Source organism: Herpailurus yagouaroundi, unplaced genomic scaffold (genome assembly GCF_014898765.1).
Source record: "Herpailurus yagouaroundi ecotype Mexico unplaced genomic scaffold, PumYag 391, whole genome shotgun sequence".
Lineage (NCBI taxonomy): Eukaryota > Metazoa > Chordata > Mammalia > Carnivora > Felidae > Herpailurus > Herpailurus yagouaroundi.
In genome coordinates this window covers 408,344-432,423 of record NW_024412608.1, presented here as the reverse complement: position 1 = coordinate 432,423, position 24,080 = coordinate 408,344, and the positions used below count along the sequence as shown (strand labels likewise).

The 24,080-nt window shown below is 38.9% G+C and overlaps 1 protein-coding gene and 1 long non-coding RNA gene across 3 annotated transcripts in view; both read left to right on the top strand.

The window, feature by feature from the left end:
* Positions 1-16,436, top strand: part of COMMD1 (copper metabolism domain containing 1) — a 192,435-nt gene extending 175,999 nt beyond the window's left edge. The window contains exons 4-5 of one of the 2 annotated variants that reach the window (XM_040463323.1): positions 5,104-5,159; positions 16,196-16,436. In XM_040463323.1, coding sequence (XP_040319257.1) covers positions 5,104-5,159; positions 16,196-16,303 — 164 coding nt within the window. In that variant the 3' untranslated portion in view covers positions 16,304-16,436. The remainder of the gene's footprint in view (positions 1-5,103; positions 5,160-16,195) is intronic. The other variant, XM_040463324.1, reaches the window with a different exon arrangement.
* A 1,063-nt stretch (positions 16,437-17,499) lies between these two features.
* On the top strand, positions 17,500-19,331 carry LOC121022302 (uncharacterized). The gene is made up of 2 exons (XR_005786893.1): positions 17,500-17,982; positions 18,232-19,331. It is a non-coding gene; the product is annotated as an uncharacterized LOC121022302 (long non-coding RNA).
* Positions 19,332-24,080: the final 4,749 nt, after the last annotated feature.

The window sequence follows — 24,080 nt, the reverse complement described above, 5'->3', positions numbered from 1 at the left end:
ATTTGGGGAAAGTATAGGAGAATCATGTTTTTGTCAAATTTTTTATATACTTGAAATGATATAATGAAATTTCTAAAATGCCTTCTATTTTACAAATGTGACTAAAATGACTCAGAAACAAAGAAACCCAACTAAGGCAAGGCATCACAGCCAAAAATTAGGTACCACATTAATATATGTCATACTGTCAAAAGATTTTTCTTATACTTCCATTGGGGACATATCCCACTTTGCTTCAAAATAGTTACTTGTTTTTAACTAATATTTTTGTCCCATTACTTTTGACCCCTGTTTGATAGTTCATATTTCTGGTTTGTTTAGACATAATCTTGGATAGAGTGGCAAATCTGTTCTTTTTAATGAAAGGATGGACTGCAAAGTAGAGTAAGAAGTTTTTACTAATCATTTATGTTTGTTTATTTTTATTTATAACAATGTATATGCAGCCTACGTCCTCTTTCTGTTGTTTTTTTGTCTTTTAAGTTTATTTATTTGTTTTGAAAGAGAGCACAAATAGGGTAGGGGCAGAGAGAGAAGGAGACAGAATTCCAAGCAGGCTCCACATACCGTTAGTGCAGAGCCCAACATGGGGCCCGAACCCAAGGACCGCGAGATCATGACCTGAGCTGAGATCAAGAGTTGGATGCTTAACCAACTGAGCCACCCAGGCTCTTTCTGTTTTAGGTGATTATCATCAAGCCTTGATTATGTATGAGTGAACTATGCTATTTCAGGTATTTTCAAGGACTCTCTTTTCCTTTGCCCCACCCAGTCCATTGCATCTTGGCTTGGCCAGAGAATAGCTGTAGGCCAAATATGAAGGATGTTAAAAGTTCAAATTCATAATTTAATATACTTATCTTTTTTTCAGTACTTTTTCACTCACTTTTTAAAAATGTGAGGTATAATTGACATATAACATCATCTTATTTTTAGGTGTACAACGTAATGATAATTGTATACATTACAAAATGATCATATTTATGTTTTTGCATTCCTTAAGTTGATGTGGGTTTTTTTTAGGATGAATAATTTGGTGTTCTTCGGTTAGACGGTAAGGCAGAACTGGGAATTCCTTCTGATTATAGATGGAAAGAACCTCAGGTTTAAGCAGGTATTTTGGCTCTATTAACTGTGACTTGGAAGATGAAGTCATTTCTGTGTGTGTGTGTGTTTATTTTGAGAGAGAGAGCGAGCGAGCAAGTGAGCAGGACAGGGGCAGAGAAAGAGGGAAAGAGAAAATCCCAAGCAATCTCTGTACTGTCAGCACAGAGCCTGACGTGGAGCTCAGTTCCACAAGCTGTGACATCAAGAGTTGGATGCTTAACCAGCTGAGCCACTCAGGGGCCCCGGGAAGAAGTCTTAAACAAGAGGCTCCAAATATTAGTCAATTGACTAAGGTAAACACTGCTTCTACCTTTCCTGTTGATAGAGACAAGTAGCTATATATAAAACTGAATCCTCCTTGTGGCCTACCCTGTGCCCCCCACTTACAGAAAGAGGGAGGGAATAAAAGGCCATCTTGCCTTAGAATGAAAACTTAGTCCCTTTATAATACGATTCTCTGCCCAGATCTCATGCACACATTAATTCAACTATGCTGCCATCCCATTACACTTAAAAAATGCTAGAAAATTTCCATGGCAGCTAGGATATATCCATTATCTATCCAGATGTTTTTATAGGCCACTTTAGATTGACTTTGGGTTATCATACTCTCAACACTCAGGTTTCCCTTGAGTCTTTGTTAAAGTTAACTGAATCATAGAATAACTTTCACATGAAGGTACTTAGTGACTATTAATGATGGTGTTTATGTTACATCTGTATGAGTCAGGATTGCAAAATGGTTAAGTGCTCAGACTCTGAAGCTAGATAGACCTGAGTTTAAAACTGGCTCTGCCACTTACTACTTGTGTGGCTTTAATAAACAAGTTCCTCATCTTTCCTTACTTTCCTCTTCTATAACATGGGATAAAATTATCCTCAACAACATGAAATGATACACGTAAAACACTTAGCATGTAATGCCTGGCATTTTGTATGTGTTCTATAAATGTTAGCCATTGTTAATTATCATTGCTATTAATATGATCATTAGTGTAATTTCTTAGTAGTTAATTATTGTAAATCCCCCCTGAATTTGCTAATGTTTTCAGATGCCTTTCAAAGTCTACTGAATGAACGGTGACCAAGCAAGAAGCTCTATTGTTTTGCCAATTAGGGACTGACTACCTGTTCTGTCTTTTGCAAAGGACTGAACTTTAATCTCTAGTTTCTAGAACTCTGGACAATTTTAAGAAAATGAGGCTTTTCTTTCTTTCCTCCATAAATTGGACCAGAAGTATATCAAAGCCCATAAAATCCATTACATTATCTGATGAAGTCTTCTTGCTGGATATAGCTGAAAAGATCCGGATCAAATGGATAAGGTCTGTCACTTCTACAGTTCTTCAGAGTGTTTTAACTCTGGCTTGCTTTCTTCCTAGTTAATAGGGCTGTTCTAAGGATCAGATGATGTCATTCATACAAAAGGGCTTTCTAAACTGTAAAGCACTGTGATAATGTGAGGGATGATTGTTCAAAGGCCCCAACAACCTAAGTGATGTCAGAATCCAACCCTAGGAGATGCAGTCTCCCCTCTTCCTGCCACTTCAGAAGTTCGCAGTAAATTATTTGAGCTCGAGAGGCTAGTGGCTAACTTCATGCAGTGATTATGAATCCCTTCTTCTTCTCTCACCCCCATATTCTCTCACAGAATGGGGTGACAGATTCTGAGTCAGTCTTCGGGCCTGGACTTTGGGACACAGCATGGTAGGCAGAGTACTTCATAGGATCTGGGAATGAGGATTAGGAAGCTTTTCTTTTATATCATTTTCCAGTCCCCTTCCTGACAGCTCTTATCCTGGCAGCCCCCATAGATTAAATGGCATTTCAAAATTGAGTTCAGTGAGGATAAGACCCGATGAGGCTTCTGCCAAACTGGGCTGACAGACCTAAGTAATCAGTTGATAGTGTACGTGCACATGTGTGTGTATGTGTGTGTGTGTTTCTGGACTATTAGAGTTTTTTTTTTTTTCTGTACAGTATGAACAGCAAGCCTAGAATTATGTGTGAGATCATCATCATTATCATCAACCACAAATACAGAATGTTTGGTAAACACAGGACCCTCCGAGCTTTGGTGTTTGTTATGAACTGAATTGTGTACCCTGCCAATTCACGTGTTAAAATCCCAACCCTCAATGCCTTAGAATGTAATTGTATTTGGAGTTTGTTGGAACCCTAATAAAATTAATCCCCTTTCCCCACAACCTCGACCAAAAAACACGTATCCAAAACTTTTTCTCCCCGAATCACCATTTTCTGAATTTGAAAGTCCTCCTATCCTTAGTCATTTCATCCTTTGCCTCATTTACATAGCTTTATTTGCTTTCTCAAGAGAAGGACAAAGGTAAGTGCTTACTTTTTAACTATGCCTATTTCTGCTTAATTGTGCTGTCATGAAGGACTTGAAAGAAACCACATTGGGACAGCTGAGGACATGAATAGACGGTGCAGTTGGTAGAACAAGTTGGTGATCTCTCTCCTTGGAGAAAATCTGCAGTCCCAGAATTGTTTTGATTAGTATGGCTTCTGTCTTCCTCCCCTACCAAGAAGTTTGTCGTTCATTGCTGCACTCTGGTCTTTTTTTTTTTTTTTTTAATTTTTTTTTTCAACGTTTATTTATTTTTGGGACAGAGAGAGACAGAGCATGAATGGGGGAGGAGCAGAGAGAGAGGGAGACACAGAATCGGAAACAGGCTCCAGGCTCTGAGCCATCAGCCCAGAGCCTGATGCGGGGCTCGAACTCACGGACCGCGAGATCGTGACCTGGCTGAAGTCGGACGCTTAACCGACTGTGCCACCCAGGCGCCCCATGGTCTTTTAATTGTATGTATTAAGATGTTTCCCCCATCTTAATCTGTAGATTATCAAGAACCCCTTGGAGAGCAAGTGCTATTGCATACTTTGTTTCTGCTTGCCTAATGGTATTACTTAAACAAGCAACTCTGGTTGAGTTTTGTTTTGTTTTGTTTTGTTTTGTTTTGTTTTGTTTTGTTTTGTTTTGTTTTGTTTTGTTTTGTTTTAATCTTCTCGGTTCCTTTCATGTAAATATATTTTAGTTTGTTTATCAAAGTTGTTTGCAGATGAGTTTGCTCTGGAATGTACCTCATCAGGAATGATGAGGGAGTCCCAATTTGAACTTCAGACTAAAAGAAGCAACACTTTTTTTCTCATGTGCTAAAGAGCTTTGTCAATTTGGTTTTTCTAAGATTTAAATGAAATTTTTTCCTCCTTCAGTATGATTTGCCTTTTCAGCTGTTTAGCAGTTGTTCTCTGGTTCTTTGTCCATTGTCACATGGGAACTAGTTCTACTTAGCCAAGAGCCAGTATGATTTCTTGCAAATCAAACCAGAGCACCTAAAAATAGCTTTTTACCCACATATTTTTCACCCAAAGTTTTTCAAAATACAGAAAATCTTAACAGCTAAACATTAAATCCTGCCAAAAATAAAAAGTCATAAAATGAACTGGAATACAATGTTTTGAAAAAGATAGAAATCAACCAGTTATCTAATTGTGTTGAGCTTTTAGTGTTTTATAACTCAGCTTCATTTTATTTTCTTTCAGTGGGTGTTTCTAAAATAGTCTGTGTAAATGCTTAAGTCCTGGTGCTTATGTAAATCAGTACAAAGTCAGATTAGCTCTAATTAGTCACCATTCTACTCTTAAATGTATATAAATTGGGGTGGAAAGTGTCTGAACTCAGAGTCACATGTATTAGCGGGGAGTGGATTGAATCAAAGAGCTGGGAATTCTGGCCTTCCCGTAACTGGCGCTAGTCTCCAGGTTTCTTGTTTTATCTAGTGTTAAATGGAGATTGATGGTACTTCTCCTTTTCACTATCCCTACTGGCCTGTGCTGGGGAGCAGAATAGATCAGGCTGCTTTGAAATCTCTGGAGGAAAAAGAATAGTGATAGTCCTGGTTTAGCAGTGCATAATTTAGCCAACGAAAGAACCACTCTTTCTTGCAAGAACCACTTCTTCCTTTCAGAAAGTCAGGGTTGCCTGGGCCAAAATACATGTTCCTTTTGACCACACATCGGCAGGACAGGTATGTCTAGTTTTCTTCTAAATCATGGGTCTAGATTTTTTTTCCAGCTAAGAAATCTTAAACCAAAAGAATTGCAAGGTCCTGTTCTTGACACTTGGTCTTTTTAGAAATTCAAACAACTTTGAATGAACAGTGTTCTTGAAGTCTCATTGCCTTGTTGGTTCACAGGCTCTGAGCCTACAGATGAAAATGTAGCACAGTGGCAGAAGGATGTGTGTGTTTCTATGTGTGTGAATTCAACCTTTGGTACATTGAGATTATTTTACTAATGCCCCCTTTATAAAGTTCCATAGGGTTTCCTGATGCCTAACAACCTTGTTGATTAGAAAGGTATGGAGAGTATGGGTCAGGGATCTGAGTAGTTTAAGATACTGCACCTATGGATATGTGTATCTGATATGGGTTATGGGGTAAGGAGAAGGATTTGCCTTTGGTATTTTCCTAGTTCTTTTGTTTTCTGTCCTACCTATAAACTCCCATTCTCCCTGTCCTCCTTATTGCCTAAGCATCCCGAGTTTTAAGGCAGGCTACTTGGGTTCTTTCTTCCTGGAAGAAAATGAATCTTCTGATGTAAGTGATAGAAAAGTGTCAATGACTTTTTGTTTTACCTCTCCTGGGAGTATTTATGCTGTAAAGACATTATCTAGGCTGAGGACAGTAGTCCTCCTTCCTAAAGAAAAGGAGATATTTGGGAATAAGAAGATCTTTCTGACATGAATAGACATTTTTTCAAAGAAGACATACAGATGGCCAACAGACACATGAAAAGATACTCAGTATCACTAATCATCAAGAAAATGCGAAGCAAAACCACAGTGAGCTATCACTTCACACCTGTATGCAAAGCTAAAATAAAAAAGACAAGAGGGAGCACCTGGCTGGGACAGGCAGTAGAGCATGTGACTCTTAATCTCAGGGTTGTGAGTTCAAGCCCCATGCTGGGCATGGAGCCTATTTTTAAAAATAAATAAATGAATAAATAAAATAGACAAGAAATAACAAGTACTGTCAAGGATATGGAGAAAAAGGAATCCATATACACTGTTGATGAGAATATAAATTGGTGCAGCCACTATGGAAAACTGCATGGAGCTTCCTGAAAAAAATTAAGAATAGAAATATCATATGACCCAGTAATTCTACTTCTGGGTATTTATTTGCCCAAAGAAAACAAAAACACAAATTCAAAAAGATCTATGCACCCTTGTGTTCATTGCAGCATATTAAGCAACCTAAGTATCCATAGATAGACAAGTGGATAAAGAAGCTGCGTATATATCAGGTGTGATGTGCAATATCACACACAGACATATACACAATACATGCATACACATACAGTGGAATATTAGCCATAAAAAAGAATGAAATGTTGCCATTTTGTGACACATGGATTAACCTAGAGGGTATTATGCTAAGTGAATTAAGTCAGAGAAAGACCAATACTGTATGATTTCAGTTATATGTGGAATGTGAAAAACAAAACAAAGCAGAAACAGACCCACAAATACAGAGAACAAACTGGTGTTTGCCAGAGAGGAAGTGGGGGTGGGGTGGGCAAAATAGGTAAAGGGGATTAAGAGGTATAGACTTCCAGCTATAAAATAAGTCACAGGATATAAGGTACAGCATAGGGAATATAGTTAATAATATTACAATAACATTGTATGGTTTCAGATGGTGAGCCTTGAGCTTTTCGGAATGTATGTAAGTGTTGAATTACTATGCTGTACACCTGAAACTAGTATAATATTGTATGTCAACCATACTTCAATTTAAAAATAAATAAATTGGGGGAAAAGATCTTTCTGGCTTAAATTACACTATATGGGTATGATTTTCAAAAGTTGTCATATGAAAGTACAATTAAAATTCCTCCCAATAGCTCTAATCTCCTTGTCTATAAAATTTTTTGCAGAGCTGCTGTGATTTAGTTAGATTAGCCAGTTTAAATTTCACTTCCTATTTCCATCTTGTGAAATTATTTATTTATTTATTTATTTATTTATTGAGTATTTATTTATTTACTTTTGAGACAGAGAGAGAGCACAAGCTGGGGAGGGGCCAAGAGAGAGAGACAGACAGACAGAGAGTATCTGAAAGCAGTCTCCAGGCTCTGAGCTGTCAGTGCGCAGCCCTGTACAGGCCTTGAATCCACGAACTGTGAGATCATGACCTGAGCCAAAGTCAGATGCCCAACCAATTGAGCCACCCAGGTGCCCCCATTTTGTGGAAATATTTAAAAGATGGACCAAAACAAGGAGGAAAAAGTGAAGCAGCAGAGACCCAGATAATAGGGCTCTGAATGATTAAAATCTGATATTATTATATTTTAAAATGTTGCCACTTTTTTAAACGTTTATTTATTTATTTATTTATTTATTTATTTTTTAATGTTTATTTATTTTTGAGAGAAAGACTGAGAGAGACAGAGCTGGGGAGGAACAGAGAGAGAGGGAGACACAGAATCCTAAACAGGCTCCAGGCTCTGAGCTGTCAGCAAAGAGCCTGACGCGGGGCTCAAACTGACAAACCGCGAGATCAAGACCTGAGCCAAAGCCGGACACTCAACCGACTGAGCCGCCCAGGCGCCCCATTATTTATTTATTTTGGGAGAGAGGGATAGCGAGCAGGGGAAAGATAGAGAGGAAGACAGAGAATCTCAAGCAGGCTCTGCATAGCCAGTGTGGAGCCCAAGTGGGGGGTTCGAACTCGCACAGTGAGCTCAAACTCACAAACAGATCATGACCTGAGCGGAAATCAGGAGTTGGATGCATAACTGACTGAGCCATCCAGGTGTCTAAAATGTTGCCACTTTATATAAAACATGTGTATGCCACTTGGAAAGTTGAAGTTAGGTGCCTTAGATTTGTTTAGCAGTAACTTTGGTCAGTGATAGATCCGAAACATTCTACATACCCAATTAATGTCTCTTTTCTCCTTTGAGTTGCTAGTTAACTAATGAAGAGTTCATGTTTTCTTAATATAATAAGAATTAGTGGGAGTTGTCAGGCTGTCCTCACAAAAGTCCTTTGAAGTGCTTGAATGACAACCCCAGAAAACTCAGTGTTTATTGTCTGGTGATGGTTAATGCTTTTATGATACACTAGTAATACTCTGTCCTCTTCTAGGAGATTGTGGGAATATGGATAAGCACTTCCTCTTAGGAACTGCTCTGCCTGTGAAAGCACCTGGTATGTCCTAAGGCACTGCTCTATTCATTTATTAGAGTGAATTATTTTAGTTCTTGGAGACCCTGTCTTAGTCCCACATAGCTCTTAACACATATGGACACCTATTGAGTTTGGGATGAGTCATTTTCATTTAGAGGCTCCATCATTAAGTTGCAGTCTAAATTTCATCTTTTTTCATCCCCAGTAGGATGATTCACTTTGTGATTTGCAGGACATTTTTTTTTTCCTTTTTGAAAATTGCGTTAGCACGCTCTTTACACACTACCTGTAGAACTTGTTAGCTATTGTATTTGAAATGAGGATTTCCTCATGATAAAAATGGCCTGAGTAGGGACCATTGTATGTAATATATATTGCTAAAGATTTTTGTTTAAAAAAACATTATAGGGGCTCCTGGGTGGCTCAGTCAATGAAGTGGCCAACTCTTTTTTTTTTTTTTTATTTTTTTTTAACGTTTATTTATTTTTGACACAGAGAGAGACAGAGCATGAACAGGGGAGGGGCAGAGAGAGAGAGGGAGACACAGAATCGGAAACAGGCTCCAGGCTCTGAGCTGTCAGCACAGAGCCCGACGTGGGGCTCGAACTCACGGACCGGGAGATCATGACCTGAGCCGAAGTCGGACGCTTAACCGACCGAGCCACCCAGGCGCCCCTAAAGTGGCCAACTCTTGATTTCCGTTCAGATCTCAGGGTCGTAAGTTCAAGCCCCGCATTGGGCTTCGCACTGGGCATGAAGCCTGCTTTAAAAAAAAGAAAAGGAAAGGAAAGGAAGAGAAAATAAATAAAAGATTATAAGTCACAAGTTTAAAAAAAAAGATTATAAATCACAAGTTTTCTTTTTTGAAGTATTTTCTTTAAGCTACAGCATAAACTATCCATTGTTTTAGATATAGAGTATAAGAGCAAGTTGTAGCGATGAGCCCATGTTTCTGAAATCAAGACCCTTGATGCAAATTCTTTTTTTTTCTTTTTGAATGCTTTTTTATTTTGAGAGAGAGAGAGAGAAAGAGAGAGAGAGAGAGAGAGAGAGAGCGAGAGCTGGGAAGGGGCAGAGAGAGAGAGGGAGAGAGAGAATCCCAAGTGAGCTCCACATTGTCAACGTAGAGCCTGATATGGAGCTCAGACTCACAAATTGTGAGATCATGACCTGAGCCGAAATCAAGAGTCGGATGCTTAACCAACTGAGCCACCCAGGCGCCCAAGACCCTTGATGTAAATTCTGAATGAAATCTGATCTTCCGTGGTTGTTTTTGCTATTGTTGTTGTCCTTCTTTTTTTTTTTTTTTTTAATTTTTTTTTTCAACGTTTTTTATTTTATTTTTGGGACAGAGAGAGACAGAGCATGAATGGGGGAGGGGCAGAGAGAGAGGGAGACACAGAATCGGAAACAGGCTCCAGGCTCCGAGCCATCAGCCCAGAGCCTGACGCGGGGCTCGAACTCACGGAGCGCGAGATCGTGACCTGGCTGAAGTCGGACGCTTTAACCGACTGCGCCACCCAGGTGCCCCGAGTCCTTCTTTTTTAATACCAAAGTGACACTATACCATTTTTCAATACAAATGATAATAGAAAAAAATAAATATTGGTTTTGGATAATTACCACTTGGAGGGCAGCCTTCCTACCAATTTAGGCATGATGAAAATCCTTGCTCTGCTAATCTTTGGAGTTTGTGTTCAGTGCTATGTACTTTGGCAGTCTAAAGAGACTCGTCTTTGTATTTATACTGAAAGCAATGAGTGAGGCCACAAAGTAAAGTAGGAAATGAAGGAACAATACCACACATAGAAAATACTGGAAATATCAGAGGAGAAGGAGTTGGGGTTTAGGGAGTAAATACCCTACCCTCTTCTCTCTTGCTAGAACCCAGCTGTAAAAACAAAGGAGTGACACAGTCTTAGAGAACAGCCACATAGGACATGGAACAAGGTAGAGAAGGGTGGAGAGTGGGTAAGAAAGGACAAGTGAAAAATAACCACAGTTTTCAGAGAACTATAAAATTTTAATTTTGGATAAATGGTTCCTTAAGAAGAAAGTTGAAAGATCCTTTGCTACAAAAAAGCTCTGTCATGGTCTCCTGAAAGAATTGGAAACAGTATCAATATAATTCTAAAAAAGCCACATGAAGTATGGGTATCTTAATTATTATATAATTGCTATTCTAGAAACCATTGCAAATTTTGACCTTTGGTGCATGTTCTCTTTCTCTGTCAAGTTGAAGACACACAGTGACAGAGCTGCAGGTCAGAGGTTAATTTAAGCTTATAAGAGGATAGCATATATAGAGGGAGATAGGCTTTATGGCTAACGTTTATGCTCAGCCATGATTCCCTTTGTGTTAATAAATGTAACCAAAAGAAAAGTTTGGGGACTAAGCCTCATGATATCTGGCCAGCTGTGTGTGGCCTTCCTGAATCAGTCTTGGTGAGCGGATAACCTTTTCCCACTCTCACCCTCTGTCCTCTAACTTTAGCACTTTGTAAAGAAACCACAATGTGCAGAACTTGCCAAAGTCATGTTATAATACTAAATCTGACTAATCAAGTGGGGATAAAGTTTTGTGGGAATTTTGCATGGAAAATAATAATAATATAGAAAATAAGATACAGGACTTCTATTTTATTTTATGTTGAATTTATTCTAAATGGTTCCACCTAAGTGTTTAGTAAATTATAGTTCTTTTTATTTTCTTTAAATTTTTTTAATGTTTATTTTTGAGAGAGAGAGTTTGTGAGAGGAGGAGGGTTAGAGAGAGAGGGAGACACAGAATATGAAGCAGGCTTCAGGCTCTGAGCTGTCAACACGGACCCCGATTTGGAGCTTGAACTCACAAACTGTGAGATCATGACCTAAGCTGAAGTTGGACACTTAACCGACTGAGCCACCCAGGTGCCTCTATTTTTTATTTTAGCATTTATCACTGTTGTATTGTTGTGCCAAAGAATTTCTCAGGGTATGCTTATGGGCCTAGATATTGAAGTCATTTTTTTCTTTTTCAAATTTTTATTTAAATTCTAGTTAGTTAATGTAGAGTGTAATATTGGTTTCAGCAGTAGAATTTAGTAATTCATCACTTACATATAGTAACACCCAATGTTCATCATCACAAGTGCTGTTTTTTTTTTTTAAGCAATTTTCTCCTTATTTTTATTTATTGTTTTTTTTTTAAATGTTTATTTTTGTCAGGGAGAGGCAGAGAAGGAGGGAGGTGGAAGATCTGAAGCAGGCTCTTTGCTGACAGTGGAGTGCCTGATTTGGAGCTTGAACTCACAAACCGCGAGATCATGGCCTGAGTTGAAGTTGGATGCTCAATTGACTGAGCACCCAGGTGCCCCAAGTGCCCTCCTTAATACCCATCACCCATTTAGCCCATCCCCCACCTGCTTCCTTCCATGAACCCTCAGTTTGTTCTCTATCATTAAGGGTCTCTTATTGTTTAGGGCACCTGGGTGACTCAGTCAGTTAAGCATCTGACTCTTGATTTCGGATCAGGTGTTTGTGAGTTCCAGTTTCGGATCTGTAGTTTGTGAGTTCCAGCCCTGCATCCAGCTCTGCACTGACAATGTGGAACCTGCTTGGGATTCTCTCTCTCCCTCTCTCTGCCCCTCCCCTGCTCTCTTTCTCTCTCTCTCAAAATAAATAAATAAACTTTAAAAAAAGAGTCTCTTATAGTTTGTTTCCATCTCTCTTTTTTTCCCCTTACCATATGTTCATCTGTTTTGTTTCTTAAATTCTACATATGAGTGAAATCGTAAGGTATTTGTCTTTCTATGACTGACTTATTTCATTTAGCATAATACACTCTAGTTCCATCCACATCATTGCAAATGGCAAGATGTAATTCTTTTTGATCACTGAGTAACATTCCATTGTGTGTATATGTGTATATATATATATACCACAACCACATCTTCTTTATCCATCCTTCAGTCGATGGGTATTTGAGCTCTTTCCATAGTTTGGCTATTATTGATAGATATTGAAATTATTTAAATAGACATTATACACGAAGAAGTTTTAGTGTGTAGATGGAGAAAACCAAACACTTGCTTAATGACAGCCTTTAATTATTATATTAACTAATAATCAGTTATACTCTCTGACCCTGCTAGGAAATGAGTTTAAGCTAAAGCGTTAAAGATCTAGGCTTGGCAAGTAAGAGTTTCCTGAAGAGTATTAGAGTTATTGCCTGGGAAAGGACTTTCTTGGGAACTGGTAAGATGTCTTTCTCCAGAGTCATTAAAGGCAGCTTGGGTTTTTCTGTTGGGTTTTTCTGTTTAGAGATGGTGGCCTCTTAGATCTCTTAGTATTTTATAACTTTTTAGCTTCTGCACTTGGAGAGAATATTTGAATATTTTGCCTTTGCTTTCTTTTCTAATTTGGTACAGTTATTTAAACCCTTGTGGTGTTTAATATACTGCTATACTCCCCATGATCACAGACTATGTATTCTTTTTTTTTTTAATTAATTAATTTATTTTGAGAGAGAGAGAGAGTATGAGTAGGGAAGGGGGAGAGAGAGAGGGAGAGAAAATCCCAAGCAGGCTCTGCATCACCAGCACAGAGCCCATTGCAGGGCTCAAACTCACAAACCGTGAGATCATGACCTGAGCTGAAACCAAGAGTCAGACACTTAGCTGACTGAGCCATCCAAGTGCCCCTAGACTACATATTCTTAATAATGATGTGCTTGCTTATTCATCTGCTAACTGCTTTCTGATTCCACCACATGCTGTATCTACACTCTACTGAAACACAGCAGGTTCTAACTCTTGACTCAGATACTTAAATATAGGAGTTTAGTCTTACCATCTCTCATTATTATAACCAGTTGGGCCCAGGTCAGGGTGGATGACCTTGAAAAAAAAAATCAGGGGCACCTGGGTGACTCAGTCAGTTGAGCCACCGACTCTTGATTTAGGCCTAGGTTGTGATCCTAGGGTCATGGGATTGAGCTCTGAGTCGGGCTCCGCGCTGAGCATGGAGCCTGCTTAAGATTCTCTCTCCCTCCCTCTCTCTCCCCTCCCCCTTCCTTGCTTGTGCATACTTTCTTTCTAAAATTAAAAAAAATCAGATGTTTCAAATTGTCCTTATACTTCCTGTCTCTGGCTTGATACGCATCATTTGCATTACAGATATCTACAGATATATCTGCATATACAGATATCTTCAAGTGCATTCGATGTATTTTCTGTAGGGTACCCCCAGCCAAATGCAAAATTTGAACAAAGCACCCTGTATTAAGCCCCAATTTAAAAGATCTTGAATACCTGATAAAATATTTTGATAGCATAACTAGATGAAGCTAAGCCTTGATAATAGTTTAAGATAAACTGTGTCTTCAAGAGTCATAAATGGTTATATGTGTCTTTCTAACATGTTAATGTGTATTGTTTCAAGCAGGGAGAGGTGAAGATTGGGAGTGGTTGGAAAATTTAACTTTGGACTCTGTTTATCTAGTCTGCTAGATTCTGTAGTATTTGATTATCCTTAAAAATAAACAGCTTCACTGATGTTTAGAGGTCTGATCATAGATAATTTGAATACTGAAATCTACAAAAAATTAATGACCCCTCATTAAAAAAGATCCTGGCTTTTATTAATGAACTCTGTTCAAGTATTCCTATCTCTGTGATCAAAGTCCTTGATAATTTCTTCCCATATAAATAGAAAACCAGGTGAATTTATTATAGTAAATGACTTTCAATGAGGTTAAAACATGGGTGCATCATCTTCTGCCAATTTCCTGAATATATATGTTAGACTGGTAAATATTACTTTCTAGACTATTATTTCAAAGCCCAAATGTTCAAAAATGTTTTAAAGGCACGCTAAAGATCTCAGTAAAACTGAATGAAGAATAAAGGCTTTCAAATCTGAGACCAGTTCTTAATTTAGCTAACTGGATTGTCTAATTTGCCATAAATTTGCTCTTCTTTTCAAAAGGAGATGACCCTTCCTGCAGCTTCTCAACACAAAGAGCATCTTTCTTTTCTCTAAATTGGTTTTTGCTTTCCACTAAATGAAAACCTGGCAGTGTCTTTTTTCTTTCTTTTTTAATTTTAAACCTGACGGTTTCTAAGTTCATGTACTATTCCCCTCTACTATCCAAATACGTGTTTGAGGAAAAGGTTCCCTGTAGTCAGGGAAAGCCTTTCCTCCCTTTGGAAACTTTTCATCTGAGAGACCCTTTCTTTCCTTCTGTACTTGTTTCTCCTGGGGGAATAAACAACACAGCAGCCTAGCAACAGCACAGGGACTTTCCCAAAATCAGCTCCTGAAAGTTCTTCTGGCTATTGACAGAGTAACTTGCTTTACTGAAAAGGCTTGTTGCTCTTCCTCTTACCTTCCACTTTGGGGATAGAGATGGGAAATACCATGTATTTAGAGAGGAAAATGTAAAGAAAAGATTATTGATCTGGTTGGTGGCTCTTCCATCAACAGAGGGACAATAGACATGTCATTTACCATGCTGGGGGCCTCAATTTCATTATCTAAAAAACAAGGTAGTTGAATTATATGATCTCTGAGAATTCATACTGCTTTAAAATATATGATTATTGTTCTGAGACATCTGGGTGGCCTAGTTGGTTGAGCACCTGACTCTTGATTTAGGTTCAGATCATGATCCCAAGGTCGTGGGATCAAGCCCCATTTTGGGATTCTCTCTCTCTCTCTCTCTCTCTCTCTCTCTCTCTCTCTCTGCCCCTCTCCTCCACTTGTGTGTTCTCTCTCTCTCTCCAAAATTAAAACAAAACAAAACAAAATATGATTATTGTTCATAAGGATCTTAAAGATAATCACTCTTGGATACATATAATTTGCCGCTGTTGCTTGAGATAATTTGTTCAAAGTATTTATTCACTGTACATGAAATTTCTGTCACCACACTTCAGAGGCCTTTTTCTTTGATATCTACCTAATCTAGGGTTGATTGGCCCTAACAGTGTGTGCCGGGAATGTGTTTGATGGAAATCTTGGAGAGTTGGCTTGCAGCAAGTGGAAAGGCCTCAGAAATGTTTAAGGCTGTTTCAAGACCTGGTTATCTTCAAAGGATCTGGTTGATATTTCCCAAGCAACTTGGTCACAACTTGTCATAATTGCTAGTATAACCACTAAATCCAAAGTAGCTCAATTATCAGGCTAACACAGAGCCAATCCAGACCTTCCTTCTATTGTTATACTACTGGGTGCTATGGAGACAGTATGGACTTTGGAGTCAGCCAGAGCTAAGAGTTCACAGTCCGACTCTGCCCTTTTCTGATTCTGTGATACAGCTTAACCACTGTGTGCCTCAGTGTCCTCATTTATAAGTACTTAAGTACTTACCTTAAAAATTGTTATAGGATCCGGGTGCTCAGGGTGGCTCAGGTGGTTAAACATGACTTCGGCTCAGGTCATGATCGTGCAGTTAGTGTGAGTTTGAGCCCTGTGTTGGGCTCTGTACTGACAGCTCAGAGCGTGGAGCCTGCCACAGTTCTGTGTCTCCCTCTCTCTCTTCCCCTCCCCCTCCTTGCACTCTGTCTCTGTCAAAAATAAATAAACATTAAAAAAATTGTTATGGGATCGAACGTGATGACTGAAGAGCTTCTCACATGCCTCATAATGAGAACACCTAACATTTGTATATCTCTTTACCATTTATGAAACACCTAATAGAAGTAGTTTTATTTAGGGAACTAAATATGTGGATTTGATTTGCTGGATAATATATCATTTAGATATTGAGACCTGAGTCAGACTTGCTAGGTAGGGGGCCCTGGGCCTTTGGAACTGGGTCAGCCCAGATCCAGAGCCTTGGCTATCTTGAGGGTCTTTTATAAAACATCCTTTTGTGTTTTCCAGGAATCTGAATTTCTGTGTTTGGAATTTGATGAAGTCAAGGTCAATCAAGTCCTAAAGAAGCTGTCAGAGGTAGAAGAAACTATCAGCACACTGATGCAGCCAGCCTAGCTGAAGATGGAGTTGTTGAAGCAAAGGTGTTCATGATCCCTCCCCAGTGAGCTGGGGTGTTTTGTTGTTGTTTTGTCGTTGTTTTTTAAAATCTTATTCCCCCATTAGTATTAAATCCTCAAATTCAAATCTTGCCTGTCTCTGCTTGCTGAGGTTTCTTTCCTTCCCTCTTTCATTCACTCTTACAGCTGTACTGTGTGCAGAGGTTCTTATACTTCAGCATGCACAGGTGTTTATAACAGCATTTATTTATTTATTTTTAGGATTTTAATTTTAAGTAATCTCTACACCCACCGTGGGGCTTGAACTCACAACTCTGAGATCAAGAGTCACATACCCCACTGACTGAGCCAGCCAGGCGCCCCATCATAAAAGCATTTCAAAAAGGAGGCTTCCAGGACCGTATCCCTAGACTTGAAATCAGTAGGCCTAAGTGGAGTCAACTTTAGAAACCCTTGCTGTGGTAGTTTGTTCCTAGGGTAGGATTTTACGAATTTATACATAATAAATCAGGTAAGAGTTAGAAAAAGGGGAAGAGGGGCGCCTGGGTGGCTCAGTCGGTTAAGCGGCTGACTTGGGCTCAGGTCATGATCTCGCGGTCCGTGAGTTTGAGCCCCGCATCGGGCTCTGTGCTGACCGCTCAGAGCCTGGAGCCTGTTTCTGATTCTGTGTCTCCCTGTTTCTGACCCTCCCCCATTCATGCTCTGTCTCTCTCTGTCTCAAAAATAAATAAACGTTAAAAAAAAAATTAAAAGAAAAAGGGGAAGAGAACATTTTCCTCATGCAAATACAAGGCTGACCATAAGCCATGTGTCTTGAGCTAAGACTTAGAGGAGCCTGCCTACCCTAGAAAAGGTTTACTGACCCTAGTAAAACCTGTGATGCTCCTGGAACTGATACCGGCATTTGGATTAGTTCTCCCCAAATCTGGGAGGTCTGGTTTGATCTGAGCTACTTGGGCTTTTCTGGAACCTAGAACTAAATGGTCCTTGTCACAAAGGGACTCCCTTCACTTACCTCAAGTGAAGATTGTAAGAAGGGAAGAATATCTGCTGAGCTGATGTAAGGTCTTTTATATCAGAAGATTTTACTTGGGTCATCAAATCAAACCTCTTCAAGAAAATTTCAAAAACAAAAATTTCTTCAAGAAAACTAGTGTAGGGGTGCCTGCCTGGCTCAGTCAGGAGAGCATGTGACTCTTGATCTCAGGGTTGTGGGTGTAGAGATTACTTTAAAAATAAATAAAAATTAAAAAAAAATAAGAATAAATAAATAATAAAAAAGAAAACTAGTATAAAAATTAGATCCTTGTAGAGAAGTTATACCAAACACCAAGAATACTCTAAAAGAAGGAACCTGTCAACCAGTGTATTGAGGCCCTTGTTTAACAGGTTTTATCAAATCTGATACTGATAACATTTAGAAAACTCAGTCAGTTGCCTTTGAGATGTACTGTGTTCAAAAAAATGTAGTTCCCTTGGTCAGTGGTTACAGCATATGTCAGTTCTAATGAGTTTATTCTTTAATCTAGGGCAGGAATAAGTTCGCTTCTGTTAAACATTTTCTCTCTCCTAAATCAGTTTGCAGACATTTTAGGAGCCCTTCCAACACCTGAGCTGAAAATATTGGCTTCCTCTCTGATTAAAACCATCCCAGCAGTTAGCAAACAATGACCAGAGGTTTTATTTTTTTTTATTATTTAAAAAAAAAATTTTTTTTTTCAACGTTTATTTTTGGGACAGAGAGAGACAGAGCATGAACGGGGAAGGGGCAGAGAGAGAGGGAGACACAGAATCGGAAACAGGCTCCAGGCTCTGAGCCATCAGCCGAGAGCCTGACGCGGGGCTCGAACTCACGGACCGCGAGATCGTGACCTGGCTGAAGTCGGACGCTTAACCGACTGCGCCACCCAGGCGCCCCGACCAGAGGTTTTAAATGTAGCTCCTGTAGATGCTTGAGAAAACATCTTGAAACAGTATGGTAAATAGATTCAGAGAAGGTGTGCGGTTTGGCCAAAGAATTATTAAAACTTGCTTTCTGTTTCTAGGGCTACTGTCATGTGATCTAGGAGAATTTAGATATATAATGTCTCCTGATATAAAATGGAAGAAAAGAGCATCCCATCATATAATGGGATTCCAGATGTCATGGCAGGAAGAACTGTAGCTGCCGCATTAGTATTGACTCACATATCCAATGGAAGTCTGTGAAAGCCTACAAGCACAGTTCTTGGGCACACAGGGAGAGGAAATTGCTGTTATGGTTTGAAGCTCTGTTTAGGTCATCTTATGAAATTAATAGCCACAAAAGTGGACATGAGCTTTTTATTACACCCCTAAATCCTAGGTCATTAGAAAATTTGTTAATGTATATTGAGTTTTTCATAATAATAATAGTAGTAGTAGTAAAAGAAACTGGTTGCTAAAGGTGGTCGCCATATTTAACTAAACACTTTGGAATACAAGTATTTTAAGCAGGGTGTGTTTGTGTGTGTTATATTTACTGGTGATACTTAAATACCTGATTACCAAAGGAATACATGTCTATTATAGTCTATTGTGAGAACACATAACACGCCTTGGACAGTTAGATGATCTATCAGCCTAACCTACAGAGATAACAGAAAAGAAGGCTGGTACTAGGAAAAGAGTTGCCTTTCCTTGAATAAATTCCTGGAAGTGGAACACATGTTTTTTAAGACTTTCATGAGCATTACCTAATTGTTCTACAGAAAGGTTATATCAGTTTGTATTACCTTTAAGAAAGTATGAAGGTAAATCACTCTCTTTGTTGCCTAATTGGATATTATCTGTTTTGTTGTTTTTTTTTTTTAATTTGGGGGCATTAACTTGTTTTTGTAAAATTTTGAAAGGGACACTTAAACCAGGACATCTCCCTGGGAGTAGTGCAAGAATGGAGAAAGGACCAGGGAAGGAGGAAACTGACATACGAGTCCCAGCAGATGCCACTAGATTTCCTACTTCTGTAATCCTAGGTTAAAATCACTTTGAGTTCAAGAAATGTGGGGCAAAATAAATATAGTCCTTATCCTGAATTAGGCTTTATAGAAGTTGTCCCTGCTTGAGCAATAAACACTCTAACTTCAGTCTGTTTAGAAACAGTCCAGGCAAGCCAAAAGTTGCTTTCAAAATGGAGTAAGAAAGAAACTTCAGACTTTAGTAGTTCCATGTTGATAGGAACGAAAGATTTGGCTTTAATCTCAGGCCTGGATTTTCTTGGAAGCTCTGGTTTCTGTTGGCTTCATCAGTGAAGGTTTGAATTTCACCATTATATCCTCCCTTTTCCTTTATTTAACCTCTCTTCCCCTGGTATTATTTTTCTTTAGTCCCCATTATTTATTTCACTCATCCTGTCCACCTTCTTCCCCTCTGGCAACTACTGGTTTGTTCTCTGTATTCAAGAATCTATTTTTTTTCATTTTGTTTTTTTTCCTTGTTTGTTCATTTGTTTTATTAAATTCTGCATGTGAGTGAAATTATTGGTATTTTGTTTGTCTGTCTGACTTCACTTAGCACAATACTGTCTAGGTCCATCCATATTGCTGCAAACATCAAGACTTCATTCTTTTTTATGGCTGAGTAATATTCCTGTGTGTGTGTGTGTGTGTGTGTGTGTGTGTGTGTGTGTATACCACATCTTCTTTATCCATTCTTATCCATTCATCTGTGGATGGGCACTCGGGTTTCTTCCATACCTTGGCTATTGTAAATAATGCTGCAGTAAACTTAAGGGTGTATATATCTTTTTGAATTAGTATTTCATTTTCTTTGGGTAATTATTTAGTAGTCAATTACTGGATCATATGGTAATTCTGTTTTTAATTTTTTGAGGAAACTCCATACTGGCTTTTCCATAGAGGCTACACGAGTTGGCATTCTCACCAAAAGTGCACAAGGTTTCCCTCTTCTCCATACTCTTGCCAACATTTGTTATTTCTTGTCTTTTTTATTTTAGCCTTTCAGACATGTGTGATGTGATATCTCATTGTGGTTTCGATTTGCATTTCCCTGATGACTAATGATGCGTAGCACCTTTTCATGTGTCTGCTGACTATTTGTATATCTTTTTTGGAAAAATGTCTTTTCGGTTCTCTGCCCATTTTGATTGGATTATTTGGTGGGTTTTTTTGTTTTTTTTTTTTTGTTTTGTTTTGTTTTTGTCTTTAATCATGATCCAAAAAGAACAATAGCATTTTAAACTTCATTTAATTTTTTTTTATTTATTTATTTTTTAACATTTATTTATTTTGAGACAGAGAGAGACAGAGCATGAACGGGGGAGGGTCAGACAGAGGGAGACACAGAATCTGAAACAGGCTCCAGGCTCTGAGCTGTCAGCACAGAGCCCGACGCGGGGCTCGAACCCATGGACCGTGAGATCATGACCTGAGCCGAAGTTGACCGCTTAACCGACTGAGCCACCCAGGTGCCCCAAACTTCATTTAATTTTATCTCTCTCAAATGTAAGAAGGTGGTGAAAAGCAAAGGATGACATTGAGTATCTGAAATCTTAAATAGCTTACGTGGTGTCAAGCCAGTAGTTACTGAAATTCTTTTTTCAGACCTGAGTGAAAATTTGGAAAACAATATAAATAAACATTTGAGGAAATTAAATGTTAAATAGATGTTAGAAAATATGTTTTCAGAAGTGCACAATAAATATCTAGACCGGTGAAGGGGCAAGGAGAAAGAAGGAAGCCTTCTAGAGTCAGCTCAAAAATAATGGATATTTTCCTAGAAGAACAGGGTACTAGAAGTGATGGGTCTCATAGGACAATTGCTACCTTATAATTTTAGCTGCACAACTTTGCAGCCGAAGTTTTCAATATTTTATATGGCGATTTAGCTAGCAGAAGGAAAAACTCAAATAGAACATAATTAGTGTGCACTTACCTCTAGTTGCAAAGTATACAGTTTTTTACTTCAGAATTTGAGAAGTAGCATTTTTATCTAAGTGCAATCAGTTCTCCCTTATCTGGGGATGGCCATGATTGTCATATCATCATGACTGAATGTAACACTGAAGTAACCTTTGTTATAGAGGAACTTGCCTGGACCTGCTTCCTGTCAGATAAATGGTGCCAACTGATATCTTGCAAGTTCAGTACAAATATCAGAATAAAATAATGAACCTGTACATGATCACAGAGCAAAATATGAGTATTTATATCATTTACTCACCAAGAACTATGATTAGGGTTTTTGTTTCTCTTTTACCTACTCTTGGCTAGTTTTTTTCTTTCTTCCTTTCTTTCTTTCTTTCTTTCTTTCTTTCTTTCTTTCTTTCTTTCTTTCTCTTTCTTCCTTCCTTCCTTCCTTCCTTCCTTCCTTCCTTCCTTCCTTCCTCCTTTCCTTTCCTTTCCTTTCCTTTCTTTCCTTTCTTTTTTAAGTAGTCTTCATGCTCAATGTAGGGCTTGAAACCATGACCCTGAGATTGAGAGTTGCATGCTCTACTGACCAAACCAGCCAGGTGCCCCTTGGGTACTTTTCTGTTTCAAGTACTGTTTATTCATTGGAGGCAGAAAGAGGAGAAATGGAAGGGGGAGGGGTGTAGGGGAGTTTGAAATGGATTACACAAATGCAATTAGAGATTAAACTATTAGTTTAAAAGAAATTTAGGCTGAAAAATGAAATAGTTAAAATCCTTAATACTGGTTTTATATTAAAGAAATAAAAATAAATTTGGGGATTTTATGATTCATAAATTATGGCTATTTTTAGAATCAATGTTAAGATTTAGCACTGGTCTCAAAATGACTGGGAAGCTTTTGGTAGCAATTTTTCATGTTTATAAAGGGGGAAACATCTGGACAGATGGCAGAGGACTTATACAAGGCCATGGTCAGGAAGAGACCTCAGGGTACTGTCTTCCATCTCCATATTCTACATGCCAAACCCTCCAAAAGAATAATATGTGCTTGAAAAAAATACCTGTGTCCTGCTCATTGTGTTTAGATAATGACAGTTCCTACAGTGATGTCTTTTGTATGTAGATATGACCTAGGGGCCGTGAGGTCCTATGTCATTTGCAGCCAGCATGCATGTCAGACATGTCTCTGCGCTGAGGCTGCTGAGGCTCTTTGTAGAGCCTAATGATGTTTCTGATGACCTCGGCCTCACTGCCCACTCACTGCCACTCATTTTTAGGTGCAATGTGCAAGATGAGGCTTTTGCCACTTGAGGCTTTCTGCCTGTCTGCAGCACCCAGGTAGGCAGCAGATTATCTTTATTCCCACTGGATAACCATAACCCAAACTTGCTAAATATAACATAACTCTTGGCCATTAATTCATTCTAACTATGTGTGTAGTGATCTGTAGTAGCTACTTCCTCATTATGGTTTTTCAACACAGTCTACCCATGGTGTGGTATAACAGAGTTCAAATTTTTTTTTTAGCATTTTAATTACAAAAGTAATACATGCTCGGGGCGCCTGGGTGGCTCAGTTGAGCACCTGACTTTGGCTCAGGTCATGATCTTGTGGTTCTTGAGTTCAAGCTCTGTGCTGACACCTCAGAGCCTGGAGCTGCTTTGGATTCTGTGTCTCCTCTCTGTCCCTCCCCTGCTTGTGCTCTGTCTCTCTCTCAAAAATAAATAAACATTAAAAAAAAAAGCAATACATGCTCATTTAAAAACTTATTCATAATAATTGAATTAGTGCAGAATTGTATGGAACTTTCTGCTTTTTAAAAACCTCTCTCCCAGGGTACCTGGCTGGCAACTCTTGATCTCAGGGTTGTAAGCCCCACATTGAGTGTAACGATTACTTAAAAATAAAAATCTTAAAAAAAGTAAAATGAAAATAAAAAGTCTTCCCCCTAGAAGTAGGTGTTGTTAACAGTTTGGTGTGTTTCCTTTCAGATACACTCTATGCACACAAAAATATTTTATTAGTTACATTTTCAAAGCATCATTTTAGACAGCATGAATCACAGCTGAAAGATACAATAACAGAAATGAAAAAACACTACAGGGAATAAGGAGCCAGTTAGATGATAGAGAAAATGGATCGGTGATCTGGAAGACAGGGTAATGGAAATCTCCCAAAGTGACCAGCAAAAAGAAATGAGAATTTTTAAATTTTTTTAAACGTTTATTTATTTTTGAGACAGAGGCAGAGAATGAACGGGAGAGGGTCAGAGAGAGAGAGGGAGACACAGAATCTGAAACAGGCTCCAGGCTCTGAGCTGTCAGCACAGAGCCCGACATGGGGCTTGAACTCATGGACTATGAGATCATGACCCGAGCTGAAGTCGGATGCTCAACTGACTGAGCCACCCAGGCACCCCAAGAAATGAGAATTTTTAAAAATGAGGGTAAGTTTAAGGGACTTCTGCAACAACATCAAGCATACTAACATTTGAATTATTGGGGTCCCAGAGGGAAAAGAGAAAGAAACAGGCAGAGAACTTACTTTAAGAAATAATAGCTGAAAACTTTTCTAACCTGGGGAAGGAAACAGACATTCAGGTCCAAGAGGCACTGGGTCTCAAACAAGATGAACCCAAAGAGATCCACACCAAATACATTATAATTAAAATACAAAAATAAAATACAAAGAATCTTCCCTTAAAAGCAGTAAGAGGGGGCGCCTGGGTGGCGCAGTCGGTTAAGCCTCCGACTTCAGCCAGGTCACGATCTCGCGGTCCGTGAGTTCGAGCCCCGTGTCGGGCTCTGGGCTGATGGCTCAGAGCCTGGAGCCTGTTTCCGATTCTGTGTCTCCCTCTCTCTCTGCCCCTCCCCCGTTCATGCTCTGT